General features: G+C 37.1%; 1 protein-coding gene across 2 annotated transcripts in view; it reads left to right on the forward strand.

Moving 5' to 3' along the window:
- Positions 1-304: 304 nt before the first annotated feature.
- The window catches only part of OPRM1 (opioid receptor mu 1), a gene marked incomplete at both ends in the record, with an annotated part of 60819 nt that continues 48241 nt past the window's right edge, over positions 305-12882 (forward strand). The window contains one exon of one of the 2 annotated variants that reach the window (XM_080699964.1): positions 305-600. In XM_080699964.1, the coding sequence (XP_080556090.1) occupies positions 311-600 (290 nt within the window). The remainder of the gene's footprint in view (positions 601-12882) is intronic. The other variant, XM_080699963.1, reaches the window with a different exon arrangement.

A 12882-nucleotide genomic window follows, 5' to 3' on the forward strand; every position in this document is an offset into this window, starting at 1 on the left:
ACAGCCCTCCCTCCCCTCCGCCCGCCAGCGCAGGGCTGGGGATGCGCCTCCGTGTACTACTAAAGTGGGAGGGGGTCACAAACAGAGGATAATGTCAGGCGCTCAGCTCTGCCCTGCTGCCTGATGATACCGGCCGGTTCAGCCAGGGCTGGACCCTATTTTTAAAAAAGAAAAGAAAGGGAAAGAGAAGAGAAAAATACAGCCGGAGCTGCGACTGCGGAGAGAGAGGAAGCGGTGGAGGCGCGCTCACCCTGAAAAGTGCTGGGCTCTGGGCTACCTTGCGCCGCGTCCCCGGCAGGCCGTCAGCACCATGGACAGCAGTGCCGTCCCTGCCAACTCCAGCAACTGCACCGATCCCTACGCGCTACCCGGTTGCTCCCCGACGTCTGGCCCTGGCTCCTGGGTCAACTTGTCCCACTTAGATGGCAACCTGTCAGACCCGTGCGGTCCGAACCGCACCGACCTGGGCGGGAGCGACAGCCTGTGCCCTCCGACCGGCAGTCCTTCCATGATCACCGCCATCACCATCATGGCCCTCTACTCCATCGTGTGTGTGGTGGGGCTCTTCGGAAACTTCCTGGTCATGTACGTGATCATCAGGTAAGACAGGCTCCGGGGCTCCTCCGCAGCTACAAGGCTACAGGGATATAAAGCCACAGGCGGGAGGGTGAGAGAGGGAGGTAAGCAGGGGACCTCCGGGAGCCACTGCATGGAGAGATGCCCTGGTGTGTGTGTGTGTGTGTGTGTGTGTGTGTGTGTGTGTGTGTGTGTGTTCTCCCCCTCCCTTGGTAAAGGAAAAATGAAAAATTCTAAAAGAGGAAACACAGAAGTTTCTTTGCTAAAAAGCCATAAAGGGAGAAAAGATATCTTAAAGCTGTCTCCTAGACAAGAAGGTTCTTGGTCCAGGGTTCTAAGGTCAGTTCATTTGCATGAGCTATGGAAGCAGCTCACTGAAAAATGGAAGAGAATCCTCCTTAGTTCTCCCTTATCCAGGGGCTGAATCTCAGTAGTTGTTTAAAGAGAAAGACCTGTCAACTTTCCTACAGGCTGGGTTAGGCTGTACCGCAGCCACACCCCTGCTCCTCCCTCCTCAGAGGAGCCTTTACTCCAGTTTTAATTCCATCCCGAGGCCACACAAGGGAAAGGGAGTTTTCCTGACATCTCTCCATGCTGAACAGTGTTACTTTGTGGTAGAAAACATACCAGTTTGCAGTTGAGAGTTACAGATCTGTTAGAGGAGTCACACATTGCATCTGGAATAGACAGGGTAGTTCAGGACAGTTGCAGGACAAGACAATTTGTCAATGTCCCCCAAAGTTGGGATTGATTAGGAGCCACTAAAGCAGCTTAATTCTGCGTTAGAAACTACTGTGTAAGATGTTGTTAACAGGTGTTTTGAGGGAGGGGGCTAGGAAGTGTCTTCATTAAGTGAACTTATTTTAGAAGTGGTTGTGGCCTACTCTTTGTTTACCTGATGTTCCAGAAGTGTTTGGCAAGAGTACATGCAAGCTCTCAATATTGAGATTGATGCTGATGGTGTTGACACTGATATATATATTCAGATATTACTTATCAATGCGGATTATTACAGGGTCACTTTTGCTAAAGTAGATAAATATGCTAACACTATAAACCTGGATCCTAGTTTGAATTTTTCTTTCCACCAGAAGTTGGTTACCTGTATGTTGTAAACATAGCACGTTCCTGTTTAGTTAAATATCTGCCTCACCTACTCAGGAAGCTTTCAGGTTCTGATGGAGTTCTTCAATCACTTAACAGGCTTTCTCTCATTATGCTTTTATTACCAATGTGGCAAAAATTGCTTGCAATCGACTCTACTTACATGTCTGATTTATTTAATTAATGACTGTTAAAGAGTAAAGCACATTTTCCTTATCTTTTGAGAAGAAATAAGATCAGAAGTGTCTCTGAGAAAAGAGCACCATCTATTGAGAGAAAGGCTTATAACAAGAAGAAAAGCAGGAAGGAAATCAATGGAAGAATTTATTTTTGAAAACATTTACTCTCTGTAATCCAATACAAAGATTCAGATCGCAAATAAAAACAAAACCTGATTTTTCAGTCATGACAATAAAAAGCATAATTAACGGCCTGTTTTGGAAAAATAAAATAGGTTTCTCTTTTTTTCTGAAGAACAATTTGTAGAATCATATCATATGCTGATAGAACCAGAAGGGACTAGAAATTATCTATGCTAGATGAGCAAGATGAGGCAAAGAAAATCTAAATTATTTGTCTGATAACACAAATTTCATCAGTTTATTGTCCCTGAATTTCTCTTAGCTAACATAATTTTCTCTTTATTAGGGTGGCAAATCATGACTTGATTGAATTCAACTATTAGATGCCAGAGTGGGTTTTGCTTGCAATAATGATATGGTAATAACAAATCACGCCAAATTTATGTGTGCAATACTAGATTAAAAAAACATGAGAAATTACAAAAGCATCTAGACATCCTGCTGTTTCAAATAAAATCATCTATTCCTGTTCTTACTTCTCTTTGGCATTTCCCTCTTCATTTGTCTTCCCTTCAATTTGTATTTTACTGTAGAGACCCAGTAGGGACCTGAGAAGTATTTAAGAGGTTTCTGACTGGGTGAGTTTGCTTTAAAGGCATTACTGCTCATCTATTGTTCACTTGAAGAAACATGATGGCAGCGTATCTCACAGAGAACATGCTATGCTTTATAATCTGAACTGGAAGTTCGGATAAAACGTAGTACCATTTGAAAGGTCAACCCAAACTCCCACCTGTGGCAGGTCCAGCATTTCATTCCAAGGTCAGACAAACCTTAGGCAATGTAACTGGGAAACAGAAAAATGGGCAGTTCAGCAACAGATGAAGTGATGGGGAAGCTCCCGATGATGAATAATCTGTTATTAATATGTTATAATCTGTCTGTTTACCTGAGGATATTTCTCCCACTGTCTCCAAGCAGTACTGTGTGAACTACAAAGTGATTAGCTCAGGAGTATTATTGCCCCTGATAAAAAGCAGATATATGCTGTGTCTAGTAAAGTTTTTGGGAGAAGTGATTATTTTGTCCTATTATTTAAAATTCAACAAATACTATTGAGTGATTAAGTAGTTATTGTTTTCTGGCCAGATTAAGGTAACATGTATTAGAATACCTTAGTTCACCCAGTGAATCATAGATCTCAGATGACTATGCCAACAACAACAAAAACTAAATAAATAACTGATCCTACAGGCATTGTGATTAAGGCTTCTGTTCTGTCTCCTAATATCATCACCATCATCATCATCATTATCATCATCATCATCATCATCATCATTATCATCCTCATACCTTTATCAACAGCATTATTAAAGAGTATAACCTAAGTGGGATTCTTACATAGCGCTATTCTAAGGAATATAAGGAAGGAAGATAGATATTGTCACTTGACCTAAAGCTTTAATATCCAGATGTTCAATGATAGATACGTTATAAGTAGACATCACCTGAAAATATTTTTATTTCAAAGGGATAAAAAAATTCTTGCAGGATAATAACATTATATCATAAACTCATATTATAAATCTTATAATCTTATAAATCTTAATAACATTAGATTATAAATATTAATATAGAGATTCTGAAAAATATGATAATAAAAATATTGTAAAAGTAGCAATTATTTAAAGTGGAATGATAATATATTATTGTCAAGTATTTTTTAGAAAAACAATCAAAACAATAAACAGTGATAGCCATGAGAGATGTTTTATTTATTGAAAAGATCTGACCTAGTAGAGAATTAATCCTCACTATAAAAACTAATAGAATCCCAAATGTGTTTGTTTTGTGAAATTGCCTTTCGAAAACTATTTGTCTATGTAGCTATGAACATGGTATGTGAAGACATTCAAAAAACACTGGAGAGCTAGAAACTTTTAGATTCCTCTGGGATGTGTAACCCATTCTTCTAGTAAAGTTCCATCAGAGTGCCAAATGAGATTTGTTGATATAACTTGGTGGTAGAGTACTGGCCTAGGATATGCAGGGCCCCAGGTTTTAATAAGAGAGGGAGAAGAATATCAAATAATATGGCTTTCATTTTTAAGATTATTTTTAATTTGATTAAATTCACTATACAAATAGATATCTAAAAAGAGATGTTAATTCTGTAGGAAAATACCTCTTCTCTGAGTATCCTGAACACATTAAAATGTTTATAGTGTTTTAGGCTGGAAGCTGTGACTTTGTCATTTACATGAAGTTAGCACTGAGTTTTCTAAATTCTTTTGTGTTTATTTCCTTGAAAAAGACTAGCTTCCATTTTATGAAATGTTTTGAATATATAGAAATGCATAATTACATAATATTCTAATTAAAAACTAGATGTATTTGGGGGGCCTGGGGTGTATCTCAGAGGTGGAATACATGCTTTGCATCCATGAGACTGAGTCTATTCTCTGCTCTCATGACCTTTTCTTCCCTTTAACTACCACTATTGTGAATTTGAAGGTGATTATTTCTGTGCATATTTTAAATTTTTTCTTCCCTCTAATTACCACTATTGTGAATTTGAAGGGGAATATTTCTGAGCATATTTTAAAATTTGTATTACCTATGTGTATTTTAATAAGCAAAGTGTTCTTATATTTCACAAGCATATGTTCTTATAATTTTATATTGGTAACACAGAGTACATTAAAGTTAATAAACATAATTTCATATTTACTGCAAGTCATTCTAGTTTTATTAAGCCAATGATATAAACTAAATGTCAAGCAATACAAACAAATAAACATTCTTGTTACTATCTCTCCTGAAAACTGTTAACTAATCTCATTTTTTAAAAATCTGGTGAATTTGATTAGATTTGGTGGAACTAGTATGTCTCTGCATTAGTTTTGCAATGTAAAATTCAGAATATGACTAATATCTGAAAGCAAACCTTAAAATGCTCTCCCCAGTAATTAATAAAAGAATAGCAGTGGAAAGAGGGGAAGGAGTGAGGGAGGGAAGCAGGAGGGAGGGAAAGTCTATGTCATGTTCTTTCCAAACCTTTGGAGCCAGCTCTTAGTAGTTGGCCTAAAAACTCCACCTGGAGGTCTTTTCATTGAAGAGGGCCTGGTAAGACCCTTCCTGGGTGCTTCTGCTCAGATATTTATACCAGAATTCTCATACACGAGGGACTATGTGATAGATTCTAACAAGAAAGATATCATTCTGTTCTGAATATGTTTCTCTCCAAACATGAATAAGGTCAAATATAGTTATTTTCTTCTTTCATCCAATCAATAATGTGCCAGCTTATCAGTTCTATATAAGTTAATGTCTTAGTCTGTTTGGACTGTACACACTTGTAATCCCAGTACTTGGGAGGCTGAGACAGGAGGATCGCAGGTTCAAGGACAGCTTAGCAAGTAGTAAAACTCAGGAACCTAGCAAGATTCTGTTTCAGAATAAAAATAAGGCTGGAGATGTAACTTAGAGGCAGATTGCCCCAGGGTTCAATCCTCAGAGCCATATGAAGGAGAAGAAGAAGAAGAAGAAGAAGAAGAAGAAGAAGAAGAAGAAGAAGAAGAAGGAGGAGGAGGAGGAGGAGGAGGAGGAGGAGGAGGAGGAGGAGGAGGAGGAAGAGGAGGAGGAGGAGGAAGGAGGAGGAGGAGGAGGAGGAGTAAGTGTCCTAAAGTGATTCAAATAATAATATTTCAAAAATTATAGGTATAATTTAGTTAATGCTTGAATGAAGTAAGCCAACCTAATCCACTCATTCTTCTAGTGTTTCATATCAAAGCTCAACTCACTCAATTCGCAATTGAAATCATTTTCTCTCTGCTACCCCCCAAAGATCTCCTCCAACCAATTTTACTGCATAACAACCTGAAATATCTATACAAATAATTGTGAAAAGGATACATTCATTTTCTCACAGCCTTACAAAATGTCACTTGACAAACCTTGAAGACTTGAACTACATCTGGCTCCTTGTGTTAGCTGAGAAACTCAATAGCTAACCAACAGAACAATGCAGTTTTTAAAATACCATGTAATTCTAGGGTTTTAGCAATTTAAATTTATCTCAGATTATTCAGATGTAAATTCTTATCCAAACAATTCCCTTGATCCACTGCTACATTCATGCATATTTAGATTTTTTTACTTGCCATGAAAAGCAATCAATACTGTGGATTGAGATCAGTGAATCATACATTCAAATATATACACATGCTTATGGTTGGTTATTCTTATAATGGTAACACAGGAATTAAAAGTTGTGCCTTGGCATCCACCAATCAATACATAAAATTGTTTTATATGTAAAGATACTTTATTTAATTATAAACTGTAGATTTAACAATAGTGAATAGTCAGTAGAACATAACAATTCCTTATTGAACAAAGCTTATCTCTCATACTTTCTCTATAAGGCACATCACAGAAGTTTTGCACCTAAAGATATTAAACAGAGTTTAGTCATTTGCTTGGGGTCATTTTAAACAATAAAAAACTAACCAACCCCCCCCACAAAAATGCAAAAGAGAAAGTCTGAGTGAAAACAGAAAAAAGAACATCAAGATGTTTGGCTTCTCCCAGGACCTTGCACAAAGGGTAGTTCATTTTTTCTGTTTTCTAGATATCCACACAAGCCTTTGTATGAATATAATGTCCACAAGTGTCATTTTGAAGTAACAAATAGTTTTAAGCAAATCTGAAATATGGAATCTTTATATAATGAGGAGTGAATGGATATTTAATGACCTTCAAGGAAATGGCATCGCTTGGTGTCCATGAGAGATTGGTCCCAGGACCTCCATGAATACCTAAATCCTCAGATGTTCAAGTCCCTTAAATAAAGAGGCATAATATTTCCACATAACCTATGTGTGCATACTAAAAATTATTGTTAGGTTACTTTTAATACCTAATACACTGTAAGTGCTAAATAAATATTTGTTGTTATTCTATACTGCTTAGGAAATATTTTTTAAAAGTCTGTGAAAATGCAGAATAGACACATTTTTCCAAATATTTTTTATATTTAGTTGGTTAAGTCCAAGGATTTGAAATCCTTGGATACAGAGGGCTGATTGTATTTTAAAAGCACAACTAAAAAGAAGAATGAGAAGTTATGTTTCATAGTAAACATGACAGAAAAATCATGACATGAAGGCAAATTTTATATTTTTATTTCCATTTACTCTACTTATTTTGAGAATAAAATGATCTCTCCTAGGATCTCTTCATCATTTTGTTATTAGATTCCTAGGCATACCATACAAACTTAAACACATATCATAGCATATTTTATTTTGAATAGTGAAATACAATTGTCAAAATTAACTTGTTCCCTTTTATTTCTACTGATAGAAGTCTATATCAATTGGGATTTTATAATATAATTATATGAATGCCTGAATTACACTTTCAATTTATGACTCTGTTCTATTGTTTCAGTTGAGCTCTAAAATTCAGAAAGAAAAAAAATTTACCTAATAAATATTAACTATAATATAGCTATACAATCACAATTACTTGATGCTTATATTTAGCAGAATTTAGAACCGTTTTAAGCAATAAAAATCTTTTTCTAGTTTTTAATAATTCTAGTATTTAATAATACAGTAAATGCATTAATAATGCATTTAATAATACATTAAGTAATTTAATGACTCCAGGTCTATAAATTAACCTGTTTGTTCCAACACTGAGAACATTGAGAATGCACAAACAGTGGATTCAGTCTGGAACATTAAAATATATTTATACAAAAATACTTTCATAGTTAAAGTTTGTATTTAAAGATTCCAAAGTAAGAATCTCACCTCATTTTATTACATTTAAGTGCACAGTTGACTCACATTCATTGGCTGGAGAGTTGTCTCTGCTTAATCTTTCCTAAAACAAGCTAGAAAGTATATATTTTAGGTTTTTACCACCAGATTATCTCTGTCATAATATTTCCTACCTGCCACTACAGATTAAAACTAGCCATAAGTAATACATAAACTTGGCCCATCTGCATTCAATAACACTTAACATGGACACTGAAATTTGAACTTCCATCTAATTTTCACATTCTTTAAAGTAGTTTTGCTTTCATTTTTCAACCATTTATTTTATTTTTTATTTTTATGTGGATCATATTGAAAATGGCATACATTCAGACAGTGCTTGGTGCCCTCCCCTTCCGCTTCCCTCTTCCCCCTTCCAACAATGAGTGTCCAGGATGACCATGCTACATTCATACTTTTACACATATTTGAATGTATCTCCTCTATTAATCAACCTCAGCCTTCTTCTCCTACCCTTTCATTCTAGCTTTACTGAGGTGTTCCCTCCATTATATGGAGTCCCTCTGGTATCCCCAATGCTCCCTAGTTTGGACATATTAGAGAAAACATATGGCCCTTCTCTTTCTGTGCTTGGCTGATCTCACTTAACATAATGCTCTCCAGGTATTTCCATCTTCTTGAGAATGACATGATTTTGTTCTTCCTTATTGCTGAGTAGAATTCCTTCATGTGTATTTCCCATAATTTTGTAATCCATTCATCTGTTGATGGGGACCTAAGTTGGTTTCATATTTTGGCTATTACAAATTGTGCTGCTATGAACATGGGTATTCATATGTTACTGTAGTTCTCTGATTTAAACCCCTTTGGAAAGATACCCAAGAGTGGTAGAGCTAGATCATATGGTAGATCTATTTCCAATTTTCTAAGGAATCTTCACACTGCCAGGGTCCAGCCCTAGCAAGAGTCGAGGTTCGTGTGTTGGTGAGAGGAGAGCCGAGGTCGAATGAGAGAAGATCTGTCACACGAGACCAGGTTCAAACTTTTCTGCTTTTTTCAGGATTTGTTATATATATATATATATATATATATATATATATATATATATATATATAATTTTTTTTTTTGGCAGAAAAGCAAGGGCATAGCCATGCAAGCAGGACCTCCAAGGACAGGAAAAGTTTTATTTTTTACAGAGTTCAGAGCAGATTTAAATAATCATAGTATGCTTTGTCTCATGTCACAAGGCTGACTTGAACTTAATCTTATACATTGGCCCAAACTAAGGTCAGTTTGAACTTAATCTTTGGCCCAAACTTTATCCTTGGGAAAAAATATCTTTGCTGCCTGAGTCTCTCACAAGCTGCTGCCCATCAGTTTTAGTTATAATGCTTACACATAAAATTTCAATTATACATATTAATCCAAATAATCCTAAAATATATTTTTGAAGAAGGAAATGCTAAACATACATCATGGGGGATCTACGCCTTTACAGGTCCCCTGATCGAGCTTTCTCTAGATCTGCATGAGATGCTGTAGCTTCACACTTACCTCCATAGTGGCTGAACTAGTTCGCACTCCCACCAACAGTGTAAAAGAGTTCCTCTTTCCCCACATCCGCACCAGCAATTGTTGTTATTTGACTTCTTTATGCTTGCCACTCTGATCGGGGTTAGATGGAATCTCAGTGTATTTTTGATTTACATCTCTGTGATAGCTAATGATGTTGAACATTTTTTCATGTATCTATTGGCCATTTGTATCTCTTCTTTCATGAACTGTCTATTCAATTCAGTTGCCCATTTATTGATTGGGTTATTTGTGCAAAACCATTCTTAGCTGGCAGGCCACAGAAAGAAATTACGGGCTAACTTGAGCTCAAAATGTCTGGTTTGCCAAATGCTGATACAGAGCTTCCTAAGCAAAATCCTTGCAGTGATCCTGAAACAGAAACATATTACTTTCTTTGGCAATTTTGATCACATGTTATATAATAAATGAAGACCAAGAACTTTGTTAAAATAACCTGGTAACAACTTGCAGCATTTTCCAATTCAGAAAATAACAATACAAATATGAAATTAAGACAAACAAAAACAGTTACCATAGATTGTCTGTCAGTGAATACTGCTTTTCTGAAAACTGAGGTTTAAGTTGGATTCAAACAGCAATCACATAAGATTTCTTCTGTCTCTCCAGGACCAAATCTCTAATGTCCAACTCTTCATTTGGCCCAGATGATCAGCAATGTTCGTGACTCCCCTTAGCCAGTGATTACACAGAAAATGCTTAGAAGAGAACATTTCTGAAGAATTTCTCTCTTTGGGGTATGCTTTGTGCTTATCTTGATTCAGGGAAATTTTCTAAGCTGTCTCAGAGTATTTTCATCTTCAATCATTTGGAAGTTTTAAGGACAAATTGAGTCTGTCATCTGTAAATTCATATTAACTTCTTAGCAAATATAAAATCTGACCTTGCAGCCACCAATTCCTGCACTACAGCCAGGCTGCACCTACCATATGTGCATAGAGCTTGGGCTTCCTCTCACTACATTTCTCTTATGCCATTTCAGACACCAAAGATCAGTGCTTGGGAATATCTCTCTTTCTTTCCTTTCTGATTTACATAACTTGTTCATACACACACACACACACACACACACACACACACACACGTTTTATTTTATTTTTCTGGTATTAGGGCTTGAATATGGGGACCTTCTGCTTCCCATCTACACCTCGGGCTCTTTTTATGTTTTATTTTGAAACATTAAGTTGTTAAGGGTCCTGCTATGTTGCTGACACAGACCTCAAATCTATGATTCTTGTGTTTCAGCCTCCCAAGTACTGGCAGTACAGACATACATCATCACACCCTGCTAACTTGATCATGTTTTAAACAATTGTATTCTGTAGTTGTCAAGGTTGTTTTGAAGCATGTTATTCTTTATATTTTAGAATTCAAACTGGCCAGCTGAGTAAACAGAAGCACTAGGGTTGACCAATATGTTTTGAGGATGTGTGTCATTCCTTGGCTTCCTATTTATGGTTTTGTTCGGTGACTTCTTAAAGACTCACTGAAGCCAGATGAGATGGCACATGCCTGTCATTCCAATACTTGGGAGACTGAGATAGGAGGATTACAGGTGAAGAGCAGGCTCAGCAAATTAGTGAGGATCTCAGCAACTTAGCGAGACTTTGCTTAAAAAAAAATAGGACTGAGGGTGTAGCTCAGAGGTAGAATGACCCTGGGTTCAACTCCTACTACCAAAAAAAAGGACTCATTGAAATCTTCCTGCCTGCCTCTGCATCTTTAATTCAATCCCCATCCACCCACCCATCCATCCATTCATCCATCTATCCATCAGTCCATTAATATCTCAGGACTGTTCCTTTGATCAAGTGTGCTCAGAGCAAACCCTCTGGCATGCACAGGAACTCTTTAGATTAGCCAGATGGCCATCCAGCTGAAGTTTGCAAGGAAAGCCAAGTTGTAGAAGAGCTTTAAAGGGGTGACATATATTCCACTGGAAAATTCTAAGGAAGTGAGAATTAGATCTGAATTCTGGCAAGGAATTCAATCTAGATAAAATGAATAATAAAGTTTAATCTTCCTTAAATTATCAAAGAACATCAGAGTTTCTGCATAAATCTTTGCAACGGGCTCAGAAGGAAAGACTTTCCCCATTTCTGGAACAGTGGTTCTCACTCCTAAGGCTGCACATTAACATTGCCTGGAAGCCAAAAAAAAAAAAAAATGAAGCCCACTTAAGGCCAATTAAATCAGAAATCCTGGAAATCACTGCTGGGCACAGGTAGGTATAAAAGCTCCCACATGATTTGCAAGTGCAGTCAAGATACAGAAACACAGGTCTGGTGTACTCTATTCATTTATGGGAGCGAAAACTGAGTTCAGTTTGTCAAGGAAACTTTAAATGTCTAGTAATCTGCTTTATGTCTTTGAACTTTAAGAAATTGTTTGTAGGACAACAGTAATACAAATTACCTTCTGTAAAAGTCAAAGTTCAAGGTGTTTTAAAGATTTTCCTAAATTTTCCCTAACAGCTCTCTGTCAAGTAGACATGATAAAGTGGGTGGCAGCTCTAAACCTGGGACAAAGACCTATGACCCTCTACATATTAATAGTTAGCCATAGCACTCACCCATACTAATCACCCAACCTAACTGAATCTCATTAGTAAACCCTTACTAAAGGAATAATAATCATATTCAATCTCACACAGGTCTCATGTCCAAACTAAATAGGATATATAAAAGCATCTGATAACTCTGAAGTGTCGTAGATAGGTGATGAGTTTTGTTCCCAAGGCAATCTCTCCCGCACCTGACCTCAAACCATCATCGTCAGCCTGTCTACACTCGTGTAGGGATTTTGCCTTCCCCTAGTTCAGGATGATTATCCACTATCAGACTTTTCATTATAGTTTGTTTCTCCAGAAATAGAATATCTATAGCAACAAAGCAAGGTATTGTGTGGGAGGAGTTATTCTTCTCTTCCTTCCTGCCAACTCTTTCCCAAAGTGCTGGGTTGTTCCAGAACCACTTCACTGGCAACCAGACAAAAAAAGACAAAAAAAAAAAAACTCTCATGATAAATAACCGCAACTTATTTGGTTCCTTACAGACAAACCTGTTTATATTGTCTAATAATACTCAGAAGGGGAAAGATGCAAACCAAGTTTTTCTTGGACAAAATAGTTTTGTTACTTAAATCTTTCACTTTTAAACTGATGTTTCAGTCAAAGAGTCTGAAGCAGAATAATATAAGTGCTGACAGAGTGGAATGAAATGAAATTCCTGTTTCCTCAGCAGTGCTGCGCACTTGAGTCAGAAGAAGTAATTTATAACTATAGCATCCTTTGAACTCTGGCTCTGGAAATTTTGGTATTTAAAATCCCATCCCAGCCAGGCATGGTGGCACACACTTATAATCCCTGTGCTTGGGAGGCTGAGACAGGAGGATCGCACAGGTTCGAAGCCAGCCTCAGCTACTAAGTGAGGCTCTCAGCAACTTAGCGAGACCCTGTTTCCAAATAAAGTATAAAATAAGTCTGGGAATGTAGCCTGGAGGTAGAAGGCCCCTGG

Source organism: Muscardinus avellanarius (genome assembly GCF_963383645.1).
Source record: "Muscardinus avellanarius genome assembly, chromosome: 8".
Lineage (NCBI taxonomy): Eukaryota > Metazoa > Chordata > Mammalia > Rodentia > Gliridae > Muscardinus > Muscardinus avellanarius.